The 27,038-nt window shown below is 48.8% G+C and overlaps 1 protein-coding gene across 5 annotated transcripts; it reads left to right on the top strand.

Moving 5' to 3' along the window:
• Positions 1-1,138: 1,138 nt before the first annotated feature.
• On the top strand, positions 1,139-26,195 carry ADORA2A (adenosine A2a receptor). Of its 5 annotated transcripts, none has more exons than XM_083873955.1 (4): positions 1,139-1,553; positions 9,140-9,264; positions 16,370-17,252; positions 24,494-26,195. In XM_083873955.1, exons 3-4 carry the CDS (start codon positions 16,903-16,905, stop codon positions 25,452-25,454), a joined length of 1,311 nt encoding a protein of 436 aa, XP_083730081.1. In that variant the 5' UTR covers positions 1,139-1,553; positions 9,140-9,264; positions 16,370-16,902; the 3' UTR covers positions 25,455-26,195. The 5 variants fall into 5 exon arrangements, with proteins under 5 accessions (XP_083730081.1, XP_083730084.1, XP_083730082.1 ...); XM_083873956.1 differs by lacking the exon at positions 1,139-1,553 and adding an exon at positions 1,892-1,942; XM_083873957.1 differs by lacking the exon at positions 1,139-1,553 and adding an exon at positions 6,273-6,309.
• The last annotated feature ends 843 nt before the right edge of the window (positions 26,196-27,038 follow it).

The raw sequence follows: 27,038 nt of genomic DNA, 5'->3' as shown, positions 1-27,038 counted from the left end.
ATAAAATTTCACGGAATATCAACTAGGAGTGGGAAAATACTACCTCGTGTACAGGGCAGGTGTGAGACCATTGCATGAACAGTATCCCATTCCTAGTGTCAGCATTTTTTAAAAAGCTCTGGTAAACATCATGTAGGCAGATGGCATTTCTAAATCTATCATTTATGCAGCATGTTTTGATGAGACTTCTAATTTTCTCATCTCCCACTTTTGCTTTTTCTCTTGACTTGGCTGGTCAGTGCATGTGTTCCTTAAAATCATTTCATATTACTGTGTGGTAAATTACTCCAGCTTTTTCTGTAACTTCCTGGGAAAAAATTACTTACCTTTTTTTTTTTTTTTTTTTTTTTTTTTTTTTTTTTTTTTCTCCCCAGAGGATTCCCATTGTGTTTGGAGCAGCCTCCACTGTGCTCTGTAGTTCCCAGCTGCGTGGCTGAGCCAGCCCATGAACCTTCCTGCCTTCCTGACTGGGGTGAGAGTGGAGAGGAGGGCAGCTCAGGTGCTGGGTGCTGCTGCCAGAGCTGAATTTTTAATGCTTAAATGCTCATAGATTTTGAGGTTAGCACTGAAGGGGCTGCTGCCAGTTCTGCTCCTTCTTTCCTACGTTACACCAAGGAGATGTAAAGCATCACCCATTCTGCTGCTGCTGGGGAAGGCAGGGGGAGCAGTGCTGGGTGTCAGGGAATGATTTTGGCCAAGGTGGCAGGAGCAAAGCCCGTCCAGGAGCAGGGAATCCTACAATAAAACCTCACTGCATGACACAAGTCCCTGCACGAGAGGGGCCCGGGCTGGCTGTCCCCGGGGTGGATCAGTCTGTCCCAGGCTGGGACCTGCCATGGAGCTGATGGAACATGTGGAGTCACACGAGGTTTTTCCTGTTTGCAATGTCCACCCAATAGGAACACGCAGTTGCTAAGAGGTAAACTTGAAAAATAGAAGTTTAAAAACTTAGAAGATCCCCACAAAGATCAGTGAGATCAAACTCTTGAGAGGTTCTCTCCCTGTTTCAAAATCGCTGCGAGATGAGTCATGGCTGTCCCCAAGCCCTCGGGAGGAGCAGGAGCTGGCCGGGGACACCGCGGGCAGGAAATGTGCACTGAGCCGGGGGCATCCACAGCCTGCCCGCCGGGAATGGGAAACCGCTGTCCGAGAGTCAGTGTCTCTGCAGAGAGCTCCCCAGCCTCCCCAGCAGTAACGCACAGGGGGTCCTTGCCGCCGGTGGTGGTCAGGGAGAGAGTGAAGTTTGTGTGTGTGCCCAGCCTGAGCCCGCAGCACCGCCCGGTGCACCCAGCCCTGGGGTACAGCCGCAGCTTCCGCTCCCTGGGTGGGTTTTCCAGCCTGGAAAGAAGTAGATGCTTAAAATAATGTAGTGAGAAAGCCCTCCTCTCCTCTCCTCCCCTCTGCCCTCTCCCCTCTCCTTTTCCCTTCCCTTTCCCTCTCCTCTCCTTTCCTCTCCTCTCCTTTCTTTCCTCCTTTCATTGTATGCAGATCAAGCCCAGTCAAAGCCCGCCGCTGTCACTGGCAGGTCCCTCTCGACAAGCGAGGACTCTCAGGTGAGTGTCCTCTCTTGTCTCCTGCCGCCCGGGCCGGGGCTGCTGCTCGGGGCTGCTGCTCGGGGCTGCCCGCCTGGCTCCGAGCCCGCGCTGCGGGGCGGCCGCCGGGTGAATCCGCGGGGCTGCCGGGGCCATCCCGCCGGGAGCGGGGCCGGGAACGGGGCCGGGAGCCCTTCCCGTGGCCGCGTGTCCCGTTCCCGGTGCCGCTCCCGGAGCCGTTCCCGGTGCCGTTCCCGGAGCCGCTCCCGGTGCCGTTCCCGCCCTGCAGGGGGAGCCGCGGCCGGCGCGTCCTGCGCGGAGGCGGGAGCGGAGCGGAGCGGAGCGGGGCAGCGCCGGCACCGCCACACGGCCCCGGGCGCGGCCGGAGCGCAGCGGAGCCCCGAGCGCAGGTGGGTGAGGCCGGCGGGCCCGCGGGGAGGGGCGGGGGGCCCGGGGTGCAGCTCCCGGGGCGGAGCGGGTCCTCCCGGCCGGGGCGGGCTGCGGGCTCGTCCCGCCGGAGCATCCCGGGCGCGGCTCGGGCCCCTGGCGGGGTCGCGGCAGCCCCGCTCCCTCTCCCGCGGGTTTGAAAAGTGGCCGCCCGGTGCCCTCTCGGTGCGGCCGAGCCCCCAGCCCCAGACGGGCCGATTTTGCCCTGGTGCCGCTTTCCCGTGCCCCGGCTCGGCCGGTGTTTCCCCGGGAGCAGCCGGTGCTTTTCACCCCGAGCTGATTCCCGACTGTCGGTCCCTCGACACCCCCGCGCCCCGAGATCTCCTCGGATCTTCCCTCAGGCATCAGGTGCTGGACTTTGCCTCCTGCACCCGGCCCTCCTTGGCCCCTCCAGCAGATATTTGTGCTTAATCATAAAATAGCGATTCCACGGGAGCGCCCTGCATCCTGCAAACTTCTTTGGGCTTTCAGAGGAGATCTCTATGCACTTCACGGTCGTGCTAAAGGGAAAAGGGCAGGGACTGAATGGATGGCTTCAAACCTGTGCGGTCCTGTCCCATCCTTGCCCCCAAAGCCCCAGCCGTGCCTTATCTCTGCCGAGCAGCTGCAAGTCCCTGAGCCCGGCGCCTTTCCCCGAGCACAGCGCTCAGCCCCGGGGACCCCGCGATGGAGCCGCCGCTCCCCGAGGGCTCTGTGCCCTGTGCCGGGGGAGAGGGAGCTGAAGGGCAGCAAACGGGCTGCGAGGAGTCTCCGGGGCTGCGGGCAGGGTGTGGATGCAGGTTTTGCCCTGCCCGGGGCTCTCCTGCCCCAGCGGGTGCCCGGGGCTGCAGGTGCGTTCCCAGCCCGGGCTCAGGGCCCGTGTGCGCTGCCCCAGCCGGGGATGCTCCTGGGAGCAGATTTTCTGCCTGGTCCTTTGTGTGGTCTGAGTCACGGCCGCTTTATTGCTCTTTCGTGCCCTGGACAGGGTGAGTTTTGGGGGTCTCGGGTGCAGGGGGACTGCGGGCTTTGCCTCAGCCTGAAAGGAGGAAAGGTGCTGGAGCACCTTCTCCAAAACTGCCTGAGCCCACAGAGACAGGAAGGGTTAACTTAAAGAGAACAACATGACTCACTTGGTAAATAGTTAATAGAATTGCTGTAACTACTTAAAATGATTTTCCTAAGCAGATGGCCAACTATTAGATAACTCGGTCTTTGGATGTATTTGTTTTCAGGTTTCTTATCACGCTTGTAAGTCTCAGGCACATGTAACTCAAGAACTGGAGTAACTGATAAATTCATTCTTCTGCATGAGGGAAACTAAGAGAGGGAGAGAGGGAAAGCAGGGTCAGCCCCTGAAGTTAGAGACATCCCTGGAGCATGTTGCCCAAGTGAGGTAGAAAAAGATTAGATAAAGTGACCAGCAAGGATGTGAGAAATATTTCAATTGAGTTAGGTCTGTGGAGGAAATACCTTATTTTAAATCTCAATAAAAAAGTCAATGTAAATGTAATCACGTACCACAAAAACCCATGGAAACAAAATCCTGCCTAATGTGGCAAATGGATTAAATTCTGAATTAACCAGGAAAGCTGTGAACCTCTGAATTTGTAGAGAAAACATGTGGGTACAAACTGCAAACACGTATGTGTGTACGTAAAATAAAAATGACCTATTGCAGGGTGTGAAAAAAAAAAAAAAAAAAAAAAAGGCAAGCAGGTCTCCTTTTTAATGGTGGCCAGGTGGTACATTTGTAATTTTCATGTGTATATAATCTGTATCTTTCCATATATATTTTTATACATAAAAAATAGAATCAGCATCACCCTGTACCAGGCCAAGGGATGTTGGCCCAACAATGATGTTTTTAGCCTCTGTCCTTCTATCAGTGGCTGCAAAAGGCACTAAAGGTCTGAGCTGGAAAGCCTCTGCCAGGTCTGCCATGTTTGCATTTCTGTTTTTGCTGGTATTTTAATGGGATGTTTCCATAAGGGCTGCTGCTGCTATTGCATTTGAATAGAATCAACTTTCCAAAGCTCTTCATCTTTGTTGTTTAATCTTCAGTGATGGATTTCATGTAGAGCTGTGTGGTTAAGTTCTCCTAAGAGCCACTGGGAAAAGCTCAGCCCTGCAGAAGGTTTGGGGGGAATCTTTCCTCTTCCTTTCAGTGCTGTCCCTCAGAAGGGTCTGGTCCCCCCTTGGTTTTGAGCCAGGCTGCTTTCCCATCTTGTGCTGAGGGAAAGCCTCTCCCTTCACCACTTCCTTTCTGCCTGCCTGACTGATGGCTGTGTGATTTCTTGTCTGTACAGGATGTTTAAGGTTTCACAGATTTCCCACCATTTTTACTGAGCTTCAGCTCCTCACTGAGGTTTGACATTTCTGCCCACACGAGCTGGGACAGGGCACAGTGTGGGGAAAGTCTCTGAGCTCTGCCCTGCTGGGAGTGAGGTGTTCTCCATCCAAAGGCTGGGGTCAACATCTCTCTTTGGAGTCCTGCAAAGTTTGTCCTTGTCTTCAGATCGAACAGATTCCAGCTCTGCTTGTTCATTTTCTCATTTGATCTGGATTGTGATTAACTCCCAAGGTTGTTCTTTATTGTGTGATTTCCATCTGAAAATAGAGATGGACTATTAAAGTGGTGGGGGTTTTTTTTATTTATTATTTTTTATTATTATTATTTTTATTTTTTTTTTCTGTTGGACTCTAAAGTAAAAACCAGGAAAGAGATCTTGATCTGTGTGTCAAGGAATCAGAGAAGATCCTCACAAGTCAGTGGAGGGTTATTCCCTTTTATCAGGATATTTGGTATTAGGACCAGAAGGTTTGCTTGCTTCATGGACCATCTTCAGGTTTTGCACAGTGCACCTGAACAGCCTTGGTGAAGCTACTTGAACAAAATAGCACCAGTTCATTGCCTCTCTGCTCATTTCAAAAATGCTGAGGAAGCTGCCACTTAATGAGATGCTTTTGTAGTTGAATATTGAGGGTTGGACTGTCAGGGGTGAAGAACTGGCAGCATTCTGTCTTGGGAGGGCAGGAGGGTCTGGGCAGATGCACAGGAGGTGATTTAACCTCTGAAGGCTTCAGTTCCTTCTGTACTCAGAAGATGCCTCTCCCTTCACACAGGTTGCATCTGTATCAGGAATAATTATTGGTTGTATTGCACTTTTTTTCCTCCCTGCAGTAAATCTCTGTAGATCAGAATGGACAGATGGCACATACAATTCTCAATTATGGAAAATATCCTTAGGAGGCACTTGGAGATCATCAAACCAGACCTCTGCCCAAAGGCAGGATCAGCTGTGGATTTGCCATTCCTGGCATCTTTCTCTGTTCTCCTCCTCAAGACCTGCAGTGGAGACTCCTCACTTTCCTGGTGTGCAGGAAATACCCTGATGGCCAGCTTAAACCTCCTTTGCTGTAATTTGTTCTCCATCCTGACCACAGTGGGCAACCCACAGACAATCAGCAAAGAATATTTCAAAGCACTTCACCAAATGCTGATATTTGGTCAATGTGAGTGGCTAAAGGTGTGATCTCTTTCATTCTTCAGCCTGAATCCTGGGGCTCTTGCTAAAGGGGGATTTAAAAATTTTTATTTCTTTAAAAGTTACACATTTCAAGCCCAAATAAAGTCATTTTATTACCACTACAAAGGCAGCTGTGGAAGACAGGGTTTGAAAAGAAATGACAGCCACAAGACAAATTGTATTTATCTTAGATGGTAAGTCAGGGGTTGCATGCAGTAGGTTTATCACTATCTGACAGGTAACAAGATAAAGTCCAGGTGTTACACAGGGATGTGGAAAGACTTGAAACAGGAATAAAGAATCCTTTACAAAGCATTTTTAGGGAACATTTGCAAACAATGCATCTGAGACAATGGAGAAGTGAGCAGGGAGGGAAACTTCTTGCAGGAATGACTTGAGCCAGGGACAGGGGGAGGGAAAGGCAGTGCAAGAGATGAGGGAATCTTCCTGTCCCTCTCTGATACAAGGAGAGGAAAGGGGGGTTTTCCTGGAGCTCTGGAGACGTGACGGGTGACATGCTGGGCTCCTGTCCGTGCGTTGATTAGCATTTGTGATTGCTCCCAGTTCCAGGGGGGAAGGCACTCCGGCATTCTAGTCCTCGCAGCTCGGGGCTGTTTTATCTGCGGCTCGGCATTCCCTTCTCCCTGTGCCCGGTGTTTGTGGCTCCCAGCTCCAGCCTGGTCCTTGTCCGCAGCTCCCCGGGGGGGTTTTGCTGCTGGAGCCTCTCGGAGCCCGGCGGGTCCCGGCTGAGCATCCCCCGGGCAGGGCAGGGACGCTGCCGAGCAGGGAGAGGTGCAAGCCTGTAATGCATCCCTTCGGGAATGGTGAGGTTTGCAGTTTTCCCTCTTGGAACTTTCCTCATTTAGTATTCAGACCTCAGAGTTTCCTCTGTTTTCCTCCTGGCTTTGCTTTGTTGGGGGCGTTTTGGTTTGGGTTTGCATTGTTGTGTTCTTCTCTTGCTTCTGTCCCCTTCCCCCCCACCCTCTTATTTTTTCTACCTTGGGCAGCATAAATGTTTCTGCTCTGCCTGTTCTCTAATGCAAATCCCCCTTCTTGTGCTGGGAAAGTCCTCCACAAACAGCCCTATCGTTTTGGTTATTGAGTTTTCCCCAATAGAACAAGATTGTCAGATCCTGGTATGAATCAGCTGTTGAGCTGAAGGACTTAAGGGAAGTAGGTGGTTCAGTGTCATATTCTGTGATAATAACACCTTTGGTTTCAGTATGAGAGCCATAGGCTTGGGCACAGACTGGGATTTTCCATAGAGAACATTCCCCTGAGATAAAAGACAGCTAAGAGGTATGTGGCTTTTTACTAAAATCTTCAGGACAGAGGGAGGTGATTGAAATTGATTTGAATAATTACAGTTTCCACATACGTCCAATGCACAGATCAGTGCCCAGGTTCAATGGGATGGTGGAAAATCACATCAGGCTGACCTGGGCTGGCACCAGCACCATCACAGCTCCTGGAGCATGTGTGGGGAAGCACACTGACATTTAAAACATATGTAAAATGCTCTGCAGCCCGGATTTTGAAAAAAAAAAAAAAAAAGAAAAAAAAAAGACCTATGCTGATGGCTGCCTAGTCAGGGACAATCTGGGACTGGTTCTGATAATCCCAAAATGCAGGTCCTCTTTAGCAGACCCTAACAAACATCGATACTTCCTTTTATGTCATCCTATGTCTTACGAAATGTTGATCCAAACTTTGCTTGACCATTATGATTCATTTAGGATTCTTGTTAACTTTCCTACCCCATTCCTAAAGGGAAATCTCCCTTTTCCTCCATGCAGCCACCCTTCAGCCCAGCTGTATGATTATAGCAGGCAAGAGATGGACACAGTTCATGTGGGAGAAAGCATCCTAAAGGCTTGGGAGTATCTGATCTGAGCACCTCCCTGCATCCACCCCTGCTTGACCAACAGCTTCTGTATCTGGAGTCAAATGTCAGTCCCTAAGGAATTTGCCTTGGGGGTCTTTTTTGGTTTATCCTTGTTTGGCAAAGTGTGAGGATCATGATTGTCAGGAATTTGAGAAATGATCGTAGGTTTCTTTACAGATGGACCTTTTCTGTGATACCTTGTTGTGCAGAGACTGTAAAATATCTCAGGTTCCATAGGACAGAAGGGCCCCTTCCCAAGGCTGGTGGAGGGACCTGCAGTAGTGGGGTCCTGACAGCTCTGGGCAGGAACAGCAGCTCATCAACAACAGCAACCGCAGTAAAACCTTTTCTGAAGTGATTTCTGAGCGGCTGCAGGTTCCCCAGCGCGGCGGTGGCTGCAGAGGGGCAGAACTCGGCGGTGAGAAGCATCAGTTCCCCAGCAGCTCTGTGCTCTCCCCGGGGCCGGGCAGGAAGCGGGAGAGCTGCGGGGCTGGCGGATGCTCTGACCGCAGCCCGGGGCCGGGGAAATGACACACGGGCTGCAGAGCCCTGGGAGCTCCGCCGAGCGCCGGCACCCGGCCATCGGTAACGCTGAGGGGGAAAGATCTTCATAAATCGGTTTCAAACATAAATCGGGTACAAACAGCCCCTTTGAGTGGCCGCAGTGTCGGTGGGGCTGGAGGCGACAGTGTCACCTCACCAGGGTGACAGCAGCGTGGGGCAAGTCACGGCAAAGAGCAGAGGGAGTGACAAAGTGAGGCCATGTGGCCTCGGGGCATCACCACAGCATCAGCTCCTTATCCACAGAGGGTGGCAGAGTCCTAAAAATGCCTTAAATAGCTCTGGGGCTGCGACAGGAGCACGGACAGGATGGGGAGGCTGAGCTGAGCAATAAACATCAGCACAGAGCACCTGGCAAAATGGGTGAGGGAAAGTTGCTGGAAACAAACTCAGGGGACAGTAAATTCCTTATTGTGGGTTTTGCCTGGTTTTGGGATGAACAGCGTCATACAATGCTTTCATCAGGATAGGGAAGGACGGCTGGGGAATCATTTTAAGTTACATGGAGAGAGATAGTGAGAGTTACATTCTTTCTGCTGTAAAGGGATGTTGGGTGACGGCTGCAGCAGCTCTCCCTGCTCTGGGGTGAGTTTTTGTTTCACCACAGAGTTTATGCAACAGGCAGCCTGCAGGACAGTGCTCCGGGGAGCAGAGAGCACAGGGCATGCTGCACAGAAATCCTGTACTTGGAGAAGGCAAGTGGGGTTTGGGAATAAGTGGATAAAAATGCAAGAAAACGAACAGATGTACCCAATTCTCGACTGCCTGTCTGGAAACTTCACACAGAAATGAGAGGCAAAGTCACATCTGGAGAGAAGTCTACTCTGTTATTTTAAAATCGACCAGAATGGATGCATTAGCAATATGATAAATATCTTCAGAGAAAATTCTTCCCTTGCCTGTATTCCTCAGTGGGTCACCTCTTCTTTATATCCTGTTTCCTCACTTCTCTTATTTTGTCCTTGAAGGAAATGCTCCTCATGTGTGAACACAGCTGGCTTTAGTGGAGCTGTGAGGAGGCAGAGTTTGAGTTGTTCCCTCACACAGGAAAGGAAAACTGGCTCCTCAGAGACATTGTGGATGATATTGGCAGTAGTAACTTGTTTCTGGTCATGGTACATGGTTTTAATTATGCTTTTTTACTTGTCTGCCTTATGAAAGCCTATCCAAATGCTCTATTTATTTATTTTTTTTGTTTTTGTTTTTAGAAATGCCACCATAGATAAATGAACATCAGCCATCCTGAATACAAATAATTTCCTCAAAAATCCAACATGTTTTGGTGTATTTTGCCAATATATCATGATGCCTGCTGCTGCCCAGCGAGACTTTGGTGAGCACAGGGGAACTGTTTTCCCTTCTGTTTGTTTGATCTGGCTTATTTAACTGCTGGTCATTCATCCCTACTTAGTTTTGCCCTCCTTGGCTTTTTGTGACCATTAGAATTGGAATAATTACTGTGAGGTTTTTTTCTTGCTTTTAAACATTTATAACATCCACTTAGGGAAAAAAAAATGGTCAAATGTGTTCTGTTCTAATCTTCCGCTACCACAATAAAAATTAATCCACTTCTAGCACTTGGAGGGCAGGAGGCAAAGCTGCAATATTGGTTTGGGATTAGCCATTCCTGTCAGCCACCTCATCTGTGTCACAACCTTTGCTTGTTCTCCAGTGGGATTTCACTTTTGGGGCAGTTTTGGTTTTTAATTTTTTTTTCTAATGGGCATAAACAGGAGGAGGGGAGAGGCACAGCACAGGCTGCAGGGTGTGGTTTTGTCCTGGTTTTGGTTGCTGTCACTGGTGCAGCAGTCTGGGTGTCTCTGGTCAATCAGTCAAGACTTTACACTCAGACTCACCATGTTTGTTGCTGGAGTTCAGCCTCCTTTCTTGGCCTGGACTGCAGCAGGGATGGAAATGTAAAACAGAATTGTTGCCCCTCTTTCCCATTTTTAATCTGACAGACAAAGTTCAGGCACAGTGCAGGTCTCTGAAGATCCATTCCTTCTGCCTTTCACAAGTACATGAAGGGAAGGGTTTAAGTCTCAGAGGGCTGTTGCTTTCCTGTAAGAGGGAATTACACCAAATTTAGCAAAGCTGAAGCTCTCATTTTACTTATTATTTCAGGAGAACTTGCAAAGCCTATCCAGAAAGCTCATTACCCCAGTGTAGGTTTATATTACAGCACACTTCACTTCCCAAGAGGAGACAAAGTCTGTGCTTCCAAAAATCCTTGGCCTTGCATTTTTGCACTCAGAGCATCAGTGGCTCAGATGATATTTTGGATAAAATCTGAAACAGTGCCTGGAAGGGTCAGGCTGGCATTGGAGCTCCTTGATAGAACAAAAATTTCCACTCCTGCCCCTGTTCTGCACTTGCAGGGTGTCCACACAGTGCCAGGGCCTCCAGGGAGGGCTGAGGGAAAGTGCTCCAGCTACCTGAAAACCAAGACCATGGTGTGCTGATAATTTTGCCTGCTTTGTTTCACTCGCATCCTTTGTTAACAAAGAGCAGTCTAGAGGGAAATAGTCTATTATTAATATTTAATTTCCTCCTATTACTGTAAGCAGATGACCTAAAAGATCATTTAGGCAGCAGCCAATAATGAAGCAAAGAGAGGAATCAGAGAATGGACGTCTTGGTTAGGTGGGTGATGCCTCCTTCCTCCTCTTTCCTGCCCCACCCAGGCACAGCTCCTCATCCTCACAGGGGAGGCAGGGCTGAGGCTGCTCCCCACGGCTCTGTGTGAGCAGTCAGGGACACGGGGAAGCTGCTCTACGTGAAGTGTTCAGAAAATACCCAACTGCAGAAGGGAAACCCTTGAGCAACACAGAGGAGAGCTCCTGCTGCCTTCCCTATCGTTCTCCCCAAAGAACACCTGTTTTCATTATGTTTTACAGCCCCGGTTGTTTTGCAAATTTGTGTTCTGCCCGTGAGCACATTGGCTCGTTTATTGGGACTCGATCCTCTGAAGTGGTGGGGAGAGACAAGATTTCTTGGAGTCTTTGATTTAAAAGATAGGGAGATTCTCTTTGAGCTGAAGGGATTTCAAAGAGAGGATAAAAACTGCCAGGCATCTCCCCCTCCAGGCTTTGGAAAGTAGGAAACAAATGATGTAGCCGCACCAATTTTTCTGCTTAGGGCCATGTGTGAATTCAAGGATTTTCCCTAAGGGAATTAGGTCATCTGCATGTGGCTGGTACCTGGGAAGGGTCATGTTGTCAAAGGGAAATGCAAGATTGTGATCTGTGGAATGAGCCTTGATGAACACCCCCTCTGGCCCCCTTAAGCTGCCCCTGCCCCTCCTGCCCCATCCCAGAGCAGACACAGAGCCCCAGCCCTCTGGGGCCTGGGGAAGCTGCTGTCTGTCACCTCTCTGCCCACAGACTGTCCTGGCTGCCCTGAGGCTGCTCATCATCTGGAGGTTTTGTTAATACGTGAGAGGAGCTGTCAGAGTGAAGTGTCACAGGCCCAGAGAGCCTGGCAGGCACAGAGGGGAGTCTGCTCTGCACCAGCTCTGACAGGGGCAGCCAAAGCCTCCAGAGCAGGGTGGGCTCAGTCTGGAGGGGCCAAGAGCAGAGCTGGGTGATTTGGAGCCTGTCTGAGGTGGGTGATTTGAAGCAAGCAGTGGCCAAGGGCTCAGCTCGATGCTTTTGGCACTCAGGAGGGAGAAGGGGCAGCACCTTGGTCCAAAGTCAACTGGAGATGCCAAGCCAAAGCTTGCTTAGGCTCTGCTGCTGAGTTGCTTCATGGGAACGTGCTGTGCAGATGCTTTATTGAATTTTCAAGGAGGAGTTTCTCATTGGGACTGAAATATGAGAGAGAACAGAGTGTTCCAAGTCACTACAAACGAACAGAGCACCAGGTTTACAGGTTTGTGAATGACAAAAAAGGTTTATTTAATAATGGGGGAAAGGCCGGAACATAGCCCGAGGTATCAAGAAGGAATTAACAAAATAAAACAAGGGCTTATGAAGAAATACTAATTGTAGCTGTCCAGCCTGTTGGGTGATACAGGTTATTTTTCTTAAGTTTCAAGAAGCTTGCCATGCTGATCCCTCAAGGGCCTGAAATGTTAAATATACACTTCCCCAGTGAGTAAAGCAGATTGTTAATTAATTTTTTCTTATTAGACCTGATTGCTAAGCCTTTGGGTCTTGCATGAAGTAGACAATTCTACAATAAATTTCATTTTACCTCTGGATCTATTTCATCTTCTCTGGGTGGTCTCTATTTCATTTTGTCCCTGTGCAGTGAATTTCTAGCTGTATAAGCAGAAAGACTGAAAGTGTTCTTGTTCTAAAGCAAGTTGCAAATACTCCTGAAATGGAGACTTGTTATGTCAGGTGAGCACCATAGCAGAGAGGAGTGAGGAGAGGTGGGTGAGCTCAGGGTGAACATGAACCCTCCCTGGCTGTGGCACATTCTGGCAGCAGCAGGTGAGGCTGGGGTTGTGTGGCCAGTAATTGCTTTTTCTAATTGTTGTCAGTGGCCACTCAGCGTTGCTGAAGCAGAGACAAAATGTTGTTTTGTCGTGGCTGGGACACCTGCTCAGCTCCAGCCATTTCTCCCCTGAGATGTGCTGCCTCTGCAGAACTCCGAGTGTTTTCCGGCCATCTGAGAGCAGAGGGTGGAAGGACATGCTGTCCTTTTCTGGACAGAACATTCCCATTGCTTCAGAATAAATGGCTGGGATTTGGGATGAAGAATCAGGCCACTGTTTGTGGAGAGAGATGGGAAGCGAGGGACAAACAAATTCAGAGATAAAAAAATTCAGATTTAACATCAGGCCATGAAACAGTCAAAGGAGAAGGTTAAAAGCTTTTTGTCAGAAAACAGTGTGTGATGTAGTCATTGAACTTCAGATTCCAGCACTGTGCTTTTTCAGGTTCAGGCAGAGGTGTTGGAAATTTCAGCTTCGTGCTGAGCCATTGGCATGTGCAGAACCTCCACAGTGACTTTCCTCCATGTCCTGCTGGAGTCTGAGATGAGTCAGGTTAAAACAAATGCATCTCTAGGACCAGCATGGATTCATGATCCTACTGAAGGGAGCTCTCAAATGGGGAAGAATATCCAGTAATTTTGCTTCTATCCTCTTCATTGAGGTGTATGAGCTGTGAACATGATGGGCAAGAGCAACACAGCAGGACTTCAGATAAATCCTCTGAGCTTCAAGATTAAGGTGCCCAGTTCCCAGGCTGGCTCCTCTCAAACAGGGCTTCCTTCAGTTCTTCTGACTCCACCTCAGAGGAGCTGGTGGGGAATAAGAGTGGCTCTAGCAGTAGCTTTGGCCCAAGTATGTCAGAGTAGTTTGTTAAATTTTTCTAAACTTGGCCTGGCACTGGAGTCTGAACGTGCTCTTGTCCTGCACAGGGAGGTGTGAGCCTGTGGGAGGTGTGTGCTCCCACTCCGTGCCTGACTCTGTCCTGCTGAGGGCTCAGGGGCTCACACCCACCTCAGTCTCAGGCACAGCCATGTCCTGCACCCCTCTTCCTCTCAGGAGCCTGTTTTGCCCACTGCTTCCTTTGTTAGGTTGTTTTTTCCTCCTACCAGCTTTTTCCTGTCTTTTTTCCCTCCCTTCTTGCTCACACACATACACAAAACATTGTTTATTTCTCATCCTGCCCCTTCTGTTCTCTCTGCCTCCAGATCTTCTGTATTTCTATCTTATATTAATTCTAACCCTCTTCCCTGGAAGCTGGGCTGCAGGGTGAGGTTTCAGTATCACTGCTTTGAAACAAACCTGTTGGGATTTGTAATGGACAAGCAGATGCTTGCAGGGGCATATCACTGACATCCCTGAAATCCAAGAAAGTAAAAGCCATCTTTAGGAAGTCACTGAAAAACTGGAGGTTTTGCTGCAGGAACATAGAGACTATGAGACCCCCCTATAGAGACTTCTTGAGGTTTTTCTTCTTTAAAAAGATTAAATGTATGATCTTTATCTTCCTCTTAACAGCTAGATCACAGTGATCACTTCTGTTGATTTCTTCTGCTAAAACCAAACCAAACACAGAAACAAGATAGCTGAAGGTAGAGAAAAGCAAAGGTTTTGAACCATGTCCAAACCACCACGAATCATTCACTTTCCTTTCAAATGCAGCATTAGCAATAGAGCTCTAAATCAATGAAAGGTCTAAAATTAGATTATATTCCTGAGATCAGATGTGAATCACAAGTTAATAATATTTTCTTTTATTATCACTGTCTTTACCCTTTTATTTTATTCTGAGAAATTAGGTTTCTGACTTGAAAAACAGAGAGAACTGTGAAGGCATCAAACCCTGATGGGTGAGACCACACCAGATCACCTGTGGATGGGGCTCAGAAATCTTGTGTTTTGGAGGTTCATTGTATCCAAAACTGAGCTGGGTGATTTATCAGTTAGTGCTGTGTTCCTCTCTCTCCTAGCCCTCTGATGTATCAAGCTGTTTCTTAAATTAATGAGAAAATATTATTGCTAAAGCTTGCTAAATAAGGTTTGCAACCCACTCTGGAAGTGACAGGCGAGGACAGCAAGCAATTATCTCTTGACTGTGGCACAAAGCTCAGGGAATTGTGTTCTCCCTTCTGTATTTTTAGCTGAAACTGTGGTGAAATGCACCCACATGTGAAGCAGAGGTACCAGGTGAGCTGCAAGGGCATGCAGGTGATGTGGATTTGTATGAAATGCAGCTGCAGGATTGTTTCCTCATAAGCAGCACCAGCTTTAGCCCCAGAGCTGTGTGCAGGACACTGCAGGAGCCCAAACATAGCCCCGAGCTGTGACATTGGCATCCTGCCTGTGTGTGTATTTCTGGGAGAGGGGCGTTTGGGTGGGCATTTCTGGCTGGTTGTAAGTGAAGGATGATGCAGCAAATACTGTGGGCAGTGCAGGTGTAATGAACAAATGGTTTGCTTACAGGATATAGATTTACATGGACAAAAATGATGGAGCTGCAGGAGGGGAGCCTGCAGAGACCCTTGGAAAGACTGTGCAGGGTCAGCAGGGATGTCCTCAAAGACGTCCCTGTGTGGGACTCTCTCGGGTTTAATTGGTTCTTTCTCCCCGAGATTCCAAAGGCTGGTGGTTCGTGTGGGCTCCGAGGGAGTGATTTTCCCTCTTGGCCTCTGAAGGATTTAGGGTCTGCTGTCTGACTCTGTGTCTCTGTGTTCTGTGCTGAGCTTGGGGCTCGGTGCGGTGCAAGAATGATGAGGAGTCTCAAGGTCTTGGTTTTCTTGGTTTCTCGCGTTGTTTATTAGTTCTTATCTTACAATTCTCTGTGTCCAGCCAAGATGTTCACAGCAGCCTGGACACGATGTGATTCCCCTGTGTCCAGCCAAGATGTTCACAGCAGCCTGGACACGATGTGACTCCCCCCGTGATGGGAGGTCACTACCTCTTATACAGATAACTACATATCCATTATTTACAATTCTGTGCCAATGTCTGTCACCTATACTAACAGGGTCATTTCTACTCTGACCCAATCCACTGAAACTACTTTGTGCCCACGTCACTGCAGAAAATGGATGCCAAGGGAGAAGAAGAAGAACCCAGGGCACCGCCCTAAAATCTCCATCTTGTCCCTCTGCATCTACATTCTAAAAATCCCAAAACTACAAAATCTTCTACCCAGTGATAAACTACACTACTCTCTTTCACACCTTTGTGACTTGCAATTCTTCTCTCTGTTAGATGTTTTTCACATGGACCAAAATCAAAGATTGTGCCTTCCTGGGCTCTGTGCCAGGCAAACCCCCCTGCACAGACCCCAGACCCTCTTTTTCGGGTCCCAGGCCTCTCTACTGAGGTCTGTGACTTTCCAGGGCACCCAGAGGGATGCCCTGGACTCCAACAGGACTCCTTGAACACTTCTCCCTGCCATAGATCTTGTTCCAGTCCCTGCATACACAGAGGCCAGCCAGGTGTGGCCCCAGAGGGGTGACCACACACCAGCAGTGCAGCTCCCTGTGATGAGGGCTCACGTCCTTGCATTGGTGCAGCACTTTGGTGGCCAAGCACGTGAGGGTGGGCAGCACGTGATGGCCCAGAGCTGGTGTTGGTGAGCACAGGGGGACAGGTGTGTGTGAAAGGCTCCTGCACCTTTCCTCTGTGCAGCCTCAGCACTTGCCAGGACATAATTAGTGGGGCTCTCGTGTTTCAGGGCGGGCTGTGGAGCAGCTGCTCAAGTGCCAGCTCAGTTGGTAGACTCGAAAACAAAACGTCCCTTGTTTCTCATCACCACCACTGTGAAACCCTGCCTTCCTGGGCTTGGGCATGGCCCTGCAGCTTTCAGGATAGACAAAATGTGAGAATTTTGCCAACAATGTATTCTTCTAGGTCTGTTTAATATCCGTTATCAATTTAATGTGCCGCTTTAATGAGATTTTGCTTTCTCCATCTCCTCCAAAGAGCTGATTACTTAGTGTGTGTGGTTGGTGTTTTCTTTTCTTTTTAGAAAGGAGGAAACTGCAAGTGAAGAAGTTTAATGTTTGCTTCAGCTGAAGAGAATATTTCCCAAGTCCTGGTGGGAAAAGGTGAAAAAGAGGACCAGAGGATGTTGCTAGTAGGTATGGAGATGACAGGAAGCCATGACTAGAAGGGGAATTGTCAACAGGAAACAAAGCACCGGAGCTGATGTGACACTGCTGTACAGAACAGCTGCTGTGCCGTGCTGCCTGCTGCACTCTGAGGCCTGGGGAGCACTGTCTGTCTCCAAGAGAGATTCTCCTGTCCGTTTGTCTGCTGGAGTTTGAATTTTTCTGCACCTGGTTAATCCACTTTGCTGGAGCTGGCAAACCCTGGGCTTTTTTTCTTGACAGCAGCTACTGTAAAGTCCTTGAGCATCTCTGGAGAGAAAAATGTGTGTGTGAGCAGCCTCCCTGGGCTGGCAGGCGAGCACCCCACGGCCCCCAGGCAGCTTTGAGGTGTCTTGGCTGTTCAGTGCTCTGCAGATATGAACGCTGAGATTTGGGGCTGGTTGTTCTCACCATGCTAGTACATGGGAAGGACGACTTCCTCTCAGACATAGCCTACATCATCCTGGAGCTGATCATTGCTGTGCTGGCCATCCTGGGGAACATCCTGGTCTGCTGGGCCGTCTACCTGAACAGCAACCTGCAGAACGTCACCAACTATTTTGTGGTGTCCCTGGCTGCTGCTGACATTGCCGTGGGTGTGCTGGCGATCCCCTTTGCCATCACCATCAGCACTGGTTTCTGTGCCTTCTTCTATGGCTGCCTCTTCATTGCCTGCTTTGTCCTGGTGTTGACCCAGAGCTCCATCTTCAGCCTCCTCGCCATCGCCATCGACAGGATCATTGCCATCCGAATACCCCTCAGGTGAGCACGGACTGGGCTGGGCTGCTGGGGGCTCCACATCCCTAAAAAACACAGCTCTGCAGATGAATCAAGGAAGGAAAAGTTCAATGAGGATCAGTGTTTTTTCTCCTGTGTTTTGAAAGCAACTTTTCTAGGTCCTAAATTGTGCCTTGGCTGGTGGATTTTCTGGTTGCTTCCTTTTCCTGTTCTCCTCTGTTCTCCTGTGGTGGGTGTCCATGGCATCACAGAGGTGCTGACTGGGGACTACCACTCCATCCTTGGGCAAACTGAGCTGCAGCCAGTGGCAGCAGAAGGATGGTGGAGGGCAGAAAGGGGGGGAGATCAGCTTGTCCCCCTCCCCGTGGGGAGGAGGGGAGCTCTGCCTGAAGCTGCAGCAGCAGGGCTGGGGGGAGGGAGGTGGGATTTTATCTCAGGGGTGTATCAAATGTGAAGAGAGAAGCAGCAGGCTACCAAGAAATGGGCCTTAGGAAGATTTGGACTGGCTCAGGCACTGCCTCTGGAAGCACAGCATAGGTCAAAGGTGGAGGCTGCAGATGAGGATTTTGTGGTCTCTGCAGCTTAAAGAAAGAAAAGGACATTTTAATGACTAAACCTGGCTGCTACTTGGTGTGCAACCAGAGAGGCTGACATGGGACAGGGGGAGTTTTGCCTCCCACCCACAGGGGCTGCTGCTCAGGTCAGTTTTGCAGGAGCATGTTGCTGTGGGGGGCTGTGTGTGCCTGTGGGTGTGAGGCAGCGTTGCTTTGACAAGTTCCCAGTCACTCATTGAGCTCCAGAGATGGAGAGGAAGCCCCTGGAGAGGCTGCTGCAGGAGAACTGTAGGAGTCTCCTTCCTTCCTGTCTCATCCTTAGGAGGATGCAGCATGCTCTCAGGAGTGGAGAGACTGCCTTCGTCTCCTGAACAACCAACGTGGCTGAAAAAAATGGAACAAATTTCTGATTTTTTGAGCTCTTGAGTTTGAGTTTTTGCACATCCTCATTCTTCTTGAGCTCAAATCACTTGTGCTGATCTGTACAATTTAGTCCTGTCTCTTCTGAATACTTTGGTCATGCAACACTTATGTCAATTAACACAAACCTCCTGTTCAAAACCAGAATGGGAGCCCTGGAGAGCGGAAATTGCCTTTCCATGTGGACCAGGGCAGCCAAGTCTCTCCTGAAACCTCACCTCAGCAAGTCTGTGCTGCTGTAACATTGCCTTTAATGGGTAGTTTCCAAACCCTATTGGTCATACCTGTTAACAGCCTCTAGTTTTGATGCAGATGTAAGGAATAACTGTTCCATCCCATTGCAGAGAAAACTCTGTTAATAATTGTTACCTATAAACTGAACTGTCTCCACGTTTCTGCAGTTCTGCTATAGATGATTTCAGTTTATAAACCAAAATAATGATAAATGATACAAGGAAACATATTGAGTAGCCCCTGGGAGCTGCCTCTGAAATTATTTTGGGAAGGGCTGATGTCTTGATTTCATCTCTCACGAGCTAACTCTGAGGATGTCTGCTGACAGTTTAAGCACTCTTATTGCTAGAGGACGACTTGCCAGGAAAGGGATTTTAAAAATCTGGATTTCTGCCCACGTTTTGGGCTATCACTGTAACTATATTGTCTTGAAAATGTAATTTCCTGGAACAGCCAAGGTAAAGAGTCTTTTCAAAAAAGCAAACTACATCAGTGCTGGGCACGACACCGGTTTCACTATCTTGTTTTGGAAAAAACAGAGCACACCCTCTTCTTCCCCAGGAACAGAGGGACTGACTGGATGCAGAAACCCACAGGTAAATCCATGGGTTCCTCCTCCTCCCTGTCCTCTGCTGGTTTGTCCTGTCACAGCAGGAGTGATGAACTTGTCAATTGTGTTTCCCCTTTAGAATTTATGGAGGAACAAGCATTTAGATTTATAACCTCAGACATGCTGAGAAAATGAAAGCTGATTATCTGAAGAGAGAAATGTGATGTAATTTACACTGCCCACATCCTCAGGTTTTTTCTTTCACTAATACTTGTCTCAAAAATGAGTCCAACAATTTGAAGCAAGTTCTGCCACTAAAACTGGGTTGTTTTCAGCCTGTTCTTTTTCACCTGGGAAGGGCCCTTCTCCTCCTCACAGGACATGAAAGGTACCACCAGGTATTCCTAATATTCTTTTGCTGACTCATTAATAAACCACACTTCCTTCACTCCAGTCAAACCAAAAAGGGCCAAACCTGTGTTTTATTCTTCTGTTTCTCTTTAAATATTTCATGTCTGATTTGTCCTAATGAAGGGAACTGCACGTGTGGATGTGTATTCACATAAATAAAATAAAAATAAACTGTCAGTACTAAGAAGGCAGAAGAGTGAGTTTTCTGATACTGCTTGGTTTTGGACCCTTCAGTGCATTATTAGTTACCTTTCAAATTATTTTTCTGTGGAGAAGAGACCCTCCTCCAAAAAACTGCAAGGAGAAAAGTAATTTATAGGTGAAATTTTAAAATAGATAAAAACTAATTTATGAGTATCTTATGTGTTCTGCCTTTCAAACAATTGAAACATTTTCTGGTATTTGGTTACTTTTCCACAAATTCTCAAGCCCTTTGCTGAATCCTGCCAGGTTTTATACAAAGGTAACACTCTGCAAGTGGCAGTCAGGCACTCCCAAGGAAGGGAGCCCGAGCCATTGTTCACTCCAGGACAAAACGAGGTCTCTCGCATGGCAGGTACCTGAAAACCTGCACTGGCTAAAATCAAACCCCCAGGTGCTCTGAACAAAACTGGCTGTGAGTCTGAGCTCGGGGATGGAGGCCTGGGCCAAGAACAATTGCTGCTTTCCAGGCTCTGTGGTGCCAGCAAAGCTCCGCGGGCACCGTGCCCAGCCACGTGCTGCTGGGCAGGCTCTGGGCTAAAGACATTCCCAGGGCAAGGACAGGTAGCTCCAACACGCTGCAAAGAGAGGGGAAATTCTCCTTCCTGCAGCCAAACAGGAAAGTTTGCTGAGGTTACTGAGGTTGCTGCTGGCTCTCTGTGCTGGATTCAGGCAGAGAACACCCAGGTCACACAGAGCCACTGCAGGCCTTTTCCTCTGCTCAAAGCTGCTGTTGCTGCTGCAGTTCTTCTCTGGGGAAACATTATTAAGGTGCTGCTCCCTGATGTTTGGAGCTTTTGGAATGATTTATCCCATATGGTGGTGATTTAAAGTGCAGTTCTGAGGTGGTGTTGGGATATTTTTCTGCCAGTGGACATGAAGAACTGGCTTCTCACAGTCTAGGAAGAACAAGGGAGATGAATACCAACCCTGAATAAAGTGTAGGATGTGCAGGATGGATCTCTCTTTGTGCTGAGAACAGCCTGTTTCAGTAGTTGCTGTAATTTCCTAGAGTTCCCTTCTGAAATGCTCATGTGAGCATCTAAACCAGTGAATCAGGGTTTTAATGTTTTATTGTCGCTTTGAGCCATATGTGGACTCATTTGTTTCCCTGCTCACCATAAACCTTTTGACTTTATGGCAGGCATTTCCTACATATGCTCATGTTAAATAGATTTAGGGCAGGTTATGTGAGAACAGAGTAAATCCCCTCCTTCTTTTAACATGAGCGCACCTTTGAAAGCAGTGCCTTCATGGCCTGAACAGAACTTGCTGTTACCAAGGTTTTATTCAGGAAGCTGATCACATCATGAGCAGAACTGTTTGCCCATCACTCCTGCTCCTGCTCTTTAGAGAAGAGATAATGCTGAGCACCTGTGGGACCCCACCTCCCCTGTCTCTACAGCATGGACAAACACCAGGCTCACCTGGCAATACAGGAGGAAGGTTCCAGACTGAGGGGTTGTTTAGTTGGTACATGGCAAGGTCTCAGTTTGATTTCTTGTCCTGACACAGATTTCCTGGATGATCTGGGATTGCCAGGGTTTCTCATTTCCACACAGATGTAATAGGAGTTGAATATCCTGCTTGGTCCTGTCCCTGATGGCAGCAGCTGCCTGAGGTGTGAGCTGATGAGTGGATGTGTTTGGTGAGCAGCGTTTTGTAGTGATTTGTTAAACACCTTTGAGCAGTGCTGGAATTCAGATCAAAGCCCTCAGCTGAGCACAGACATTCTGGGTGATGCAGTAATGGTGTCTGAAAAATGCTTCACACCTGACAGAGGATGTGCAGTGCTGCTCACCAAAGGAGGGTTTGCAAGACAAGCAGCAGGATGGCTGGACACTGTGATGGTGAGTTAGTCCAGCTACAGATGATGCAATGTATTGAAAGATTTTAACTTCTCCCTGAAGACACTCTGGGCAGACTACCAACTCTGTCTTCCACCAGTCTGAGAGAATCTGTGCAGGAATCCTTGTCTTCATGGCACAGCACTTAGCCCAAAGACCCAGAAGTGGCACATCCAAGTTACTCTGGGCAGCCCAGAGGAGCTGTACATTCACCAAGGGCAGCTGTTTTCCTGCAGTCATTTTGCCAGCTGGGCTGCTTGGGAGAGCAGCAGGGCAGGTGAAACTATTTTGGGGAAAAGTTCGACATTTTCATGCATTTGCAAAAGTTGGTTTTGGTTTTTAGAGGAGGCAGGTGACTCTATTCCCACACCCAGTGCCACTGTGACCATCCCTGTGCTCTGCACTCATGTCCTTTGTGTCTGGAATTTCACAAGCAGAAGCGGTTGTTTGTGTAGCGAGTTGTTATTTCCAGGAAGCAGAAGTGCTGGTGCACAGACAATCGGTGCTGTCTGGACACATCAGACATGCTGCAAAGTCACCTGCCAGCTGTGCAGAGCAGGGGCTTCAGGTGTGACCAGCTCCTTTCAGCAGCTCCCAGGATAGGGGATGTGTTTGGGAAGCCTTGAACTTACCCTGCAGAGCCCTGCAGCACTGAGGATATGGAGAGTGGCTTTGGCCTGGCTGCTGTGAGCCTGGAAAGATACTGACACAAAGTACACAAAGATGTACACAAAGCCTTCAATGACATCTCCAAGTGGATGAGAGGAAAGAGTCCAGGAAAGCCCATCTGGACTAGAGCACTACCTCAGCCAAGTCACTCAGAGGTGCCTCATGTGGATCCAAGAAATTAAGCTCTCCTAAACAAATTACCTCTTCTCAGTGGGTACCTGGCCAACACAAGGCCTTTGGCTATGTCAGGAGATGCTGTGAGCTTTCTGTCCTGACCCTGGAAGATACTGAGCAAGGTGTTATGGACATGCTCTCCAGCACAATGCATTCACTGCAGCTGGGAAGCTGCTCTTAGGGTTTCTGAAGCCTTGTAAAACTCCTCGCATGGGAATCCCCAGAGGATGAGAGGGAGGGGGAAGTGTGTGTGGGGGGGTGTTTGTCTGGAGCAGTAGTGAATGTATTTTTAGTGAAAAGGAAGGGACATCTCTAGTCGTGGGATAACAGCTGCACAATTTCAAAATTCCTCTGACAAAATGTAGCTAATTCCAGGGCTGCAGGGTTTTGATGGTTGTGTTTTTTTGGTCGTTGGTGATTTTTTTTTTGTTTTGTTTTGGTCTGGTTTGTTTGGTTTTGTTTGTTTTGCTTTGTTTGTTTTGTTTGGTTGTTTTTCCAAGCTTCAAGGGCCTCCAGCCACTCTCTTGCTCCCCGAGTGTACATTTCAAAGCACAGATGCTGTTTTGATGTGTTGATGAGGTCTGAATGGAGCAGCTCTCTACTACCATTCATGCAGTGCCCTTTGCATCCTTTAACCACTGGGCAGGATCCACTAATTGCTGGAAAAAACCTTTTTCTCCCTCAGAATCGGCTCAATTCCTTCCTCATTTCTGGAAGGGCAATTTAGGTGTGTTTTGCGTGCTGGGAATTGTGTGGTTGGCTCCCTTAGCCACTCACTCTTTTCTGGTTTCGAAATGCAACCGAGAAAGGGAAATTCAAGCCTGATGCGTCTTGTTTTTTCCAAGGCCCATTGTCAGGGATTTAAAGCGTGTGCAGGATCTCCATCCTCTACTGTGCAAAAGCAGCCGCTCTCTCTTCTCGCCTGTCCTGAACTCGTGTTGGGATAGGAGCATGAACCTGTGGGAGTAATTATTTCACTGGGAGATGGAAAGATTTCTGCAGTTTGTTGTATTATTTCTCGTAATGTTTGTTTTTGGAGAGAATTCTGGGGACAGAGGGAGAAGGAGCACTGGGTCAACACTGGGAGCCCGGCGCTACCGTCCGATCACAGCGCACGGGGTCAAACACAGTGTGGGACCCGCGCTGCACTATGTGGGAATCCGGCCATCTACTTTCCATCCTGAGCATTACCCAGGGAAGGAAATTGCATTGAAATGTTAAACTGCTGCCCTAATTTACATTTTCAGAAGGAAGAACTGGTGGAGTCAGCTCAGGACTCACAGTAACCTGGGAGGCCTTGGAAACTGGCTGATGTTTTGTACAAACCGAGGTCTCCGCTGCACTGTCAGATTCTTACCATGGTGCTTATTGTTGCTTTCAACAGATCTTGGAGAGTTTACTGTTAAGAGCACTGGCTTCAGGCAGGCATCAATACCTCCACCATTGAGGTCCCTTTGGTGTGTGCAGTGCACACACCTGTAGTCAGAGAATTGTCCTCAGCTTAATTCCTACTTTCTGAGAAAGACATGGGGTCGACTTAGCTGGGCTGGTGAGGAAAACTGCTGACTTTCCTCAGTTATTTCAAGAAGGTTGGTGGTGCTGGTCTTCCTGAAAGTGCCATTGAGGAGCAGAGTGAGGTGCCATGCAGGCAATGCCAACCTGGCTGCTGCAACTGAGCCAGCAGGATTTCCCTGGAGCACACCACAGTGTGGACACAGGGCTGGTGGCACTGTGCCTGCAGGTTCTTTTGTGCTGCTTGGTTTACAGATCTACTGCAAGACAGACCTAACAATTCCATGCTAAAAGGCTGCTCCTTTGCCAGGAAGGAGACACTGCCTTAGCCATTGGCAAGAGTGGTCTTCATCACAAGGGTCAGAGCAGTGCTGTTGGTTATCCAGGCTGCAAGATCTATGTGCATGCCCAAGTGGACCGATGGGGTGAAAGAGCACAGATGAAAACTGAATTAATTTCCCTGCTTTTCTGTCAACTATTCACTGCTTAAAGGAAAGGGGAGGGAAGTAGGTTGGCAGTGTCACCATGTCCTTGGTGTGCTGCATGGGTTCTGCACATCAGTGCAAAGGCCCCTCTGATGAAGGAGGTACCTTTCTCACTATCTTCTGGAACACAGGGCCATTGTGAGGTTGTGTGGGTGTCAGCAGCTTGTTGAATGCCACCAATATAACTCCCATCTCCTCTGCTTTCCAGGTACAATGGCTTGGTGACAGGCTCCCGAGCCAAAGGCATCATTGCCATCTGCTGGGTGCTGTCCTTCATCATCGGCCTGACCCCGATGCTGGGGTGGCACAAGCGTGCCCAACTTGAAGACCCAAGTTCCAACTGGTCCTCTCCCATCAACTGCAGCAACAGCATGGTGGCGTGTCTCTTCGAGGCCGTGGTCACCATGGAGTACATGGTCTACTACAACTTCTTTGCCTGTGTGCTCCTGCCCCTCCTCCTCATGTTTGGCATCTACTTGAAAATCTTCATGGCAGCCCGGCGCCAGCTGAAGCAAATGGAGAACAAGATGGTACACGGGGAACGCTCCCGCTCCACGCTGCAGAAGGAAGTCCACGCAGCCAAGTCTTTGGCCATCATCGTCGGGCTGTTTGCAGTCTGCTGGCTTCCACTACACATCATTAACTGCTTTACCCTTTTCTGCCCCAACTGTGCCCACGCTCCCCTCTGGCTGATGTACCTGGCTATCATCCTGTCCCACGCCAACTCGGTTGTAAACCCCCTAATTTATGCCTACCGCATCAGGGAGTTCCGCTACACCTTCCGCAAAATCATCAGCCAGCACATCCTGGGCCGCAAGGAGCCCTTCAAGGCGGGGGCAGCCAGCTCCAGGACTTCCACCCACGGTGGGGATGCGGAGAACGCCAGCATACGGATCAGTGAGTATGCGCTAGAGGTGTACACCAACGGGGAGATCCACAGGGATCCCGAAAAGCAGGACTTAAACAAATGCAAAGCTGGCTTGGAATGGCACCACAATGGAAATGCTCTGGACTTGGAGACAAACGGGCATCTCCTACATTCCTGCAAAAATGGGATTCTCTCAGAGGCGTGCCTGAACAGGGAGTGTCACAGTGAAGAGCTAATTGATTCCCAGATGTCTTACTCAGATCTGGAAAGAGCAGCCTTTGCTGCAGCTGATGTTTCCTGATAAGACTTTTGAAGTTTTCTTGGTAGAATTATTTTTTTTTTCCATTGGTGGCCTCTGCCATGGCAGAAAGGGAGGTTGGGGGGCGGGGGGAGAGCAGTGTATTCAGATCACTGTGGAGAAAGGGGTCCATATCCAGGACTATTGGATGATCCTAAATACCAGACTGGAGAAAAGCCAAGAGACCACTGAAGTGGACTAAGGAAGGAGGGACACGTTACCCATCAATGACCTGTCACCAAGAGCAGTGCCGAGGCTGAGGATGGCATTCCAAATTCAGCACTGGGAGACTGCTGATGCAGGGATTTCGGGACACTGCTGTACTGTGCCTGTGGCTGAGTGTTGGTTTTGTGTCTTTACCAATGGAAATAGAAGCAGGGCTGGAAGTATTCCCTGAATAACAAAGAGCAACTTGGAAGGGCCTCTTAGTACTGTGGCCCTGCAACGAGCAGAAGGGGAGATAGCAAAACCTGTTGTCAGGAAGGATGCCAAGAGCTTCTTGGAGAAGGAAGAGATTTACCTGATGGGAGCTCTAGACACTTTCAACCATGGCACTTTGTCTTTCAGTTTGTGTTTTTAAAGCTTATACTGCAACAGGTTGCTCAAATGTTTTTTTGCCATGTGATGATAAGATTACTTTAAGTTAAGTTATAAAAGATGGGCAAGAACTCATATCCATTCCCTGAGTGCTCAGTGTTCCAGATGCACATGACAAATATCACTTCTTAGTGCTCCACTGTCCAACATATGACCAAAGCTGAGCCCTGCCAAGGATTTCCCCTGGCAAAAGGGCTGTCAGCAGGACGTGGTGCTGTGGGCCAGGACTGTGGGCTGTCCTCAGGGCAGGGCTGTGAAGGGCTGTGGGTGTGTGAGCTCTTTGTAGGCTGGTGGCACTTTCTGCTTTCCCCCTGTCTCTCTGCTTCTCCTCCTGAGCTCCCAGAATGCAATTTCTTTCCATGGCCCCAGATGTGTGAGAGGGGAGGCAATATTCCATATTTCAGTCATCTTCATCCTCACTCAACAGACTGAGGGACTTCTTTCTTCTTTCTTGGGATAGAGAGCAACCCATACACATACATTGACCTAATTCTGGATTTCCAATGAGCTCTATTTAAAAACCTTTGCTCCTGTGATTTCAGTTTTTTTTTTTTCCTGTGAAGCCTGATGTGTCCCTGTGGTGCAGAGGCCAACAGAACTGGGCCTGTCTGGTTAGAGGATGCTCCTGCTCTGAGAAGCTGAAAGGTGTCAGTAGTATTAGAACTCAACTTGGAAACTGCAGTTTCTACTTTCTTTAAAAGAGAACAGGCAAATTTGTGCTGCAGCAAGTGTACACACTGTTGTTTTTTGCAGAGGTCTTTCACTGCAGTTTGGTAATTTTCTGTCACAAGAAGTCTGGCAGCTCAAGGACAGCAGAAAACCACATCAGCTTGAATTCTACCTGAAGATTGTCTGGGTTTTGTTTTTCAGACAAATAATCCATGTCCAGTACTAGCAGCATTCTGGACAGGCAGTAGCGGTCCTACTGGGAAATGAAAAGTCCGGTAATTCCAGGAATCTGAAGCTTATTCCCTAGCTGAAGGCATCACA

This window comes from Zosterops lateralis (genome assembly GCF_965231275.1).
Source record: "Zosterops lateralis genome assembly, chromosome: 17".
NCBI classification, from domain to species: domain Eukaryota; kingdom Metazoa; phylum Chordata; class Aves; order Passeriformes; family Zosteropidae; genus Zosterops; species Zosterops lateralis.
The sequence above is the reverse complement of the archived record's forward strand: the minus strand, read 5'-3'. Positions and strand labels throughout refer to the sequence as shown.

Excerpts from the sequence above, each read along its gene's own strand:
- ADORA2A (XM_083873958.1), top strand. The coding sequence starts at position 16,903 with ATGCTAGTACATGGGAAGGACGACTTCCTCTCAGACATAGCCTACATC. Across the intron at positions 17,253-24,493 it reads GCCATCCGAATACCCCTCAG|GTACAATGGCTTGGTGACAG; the intron begins GTGAGCACGGAC and ends TCTGCTTTCCAG.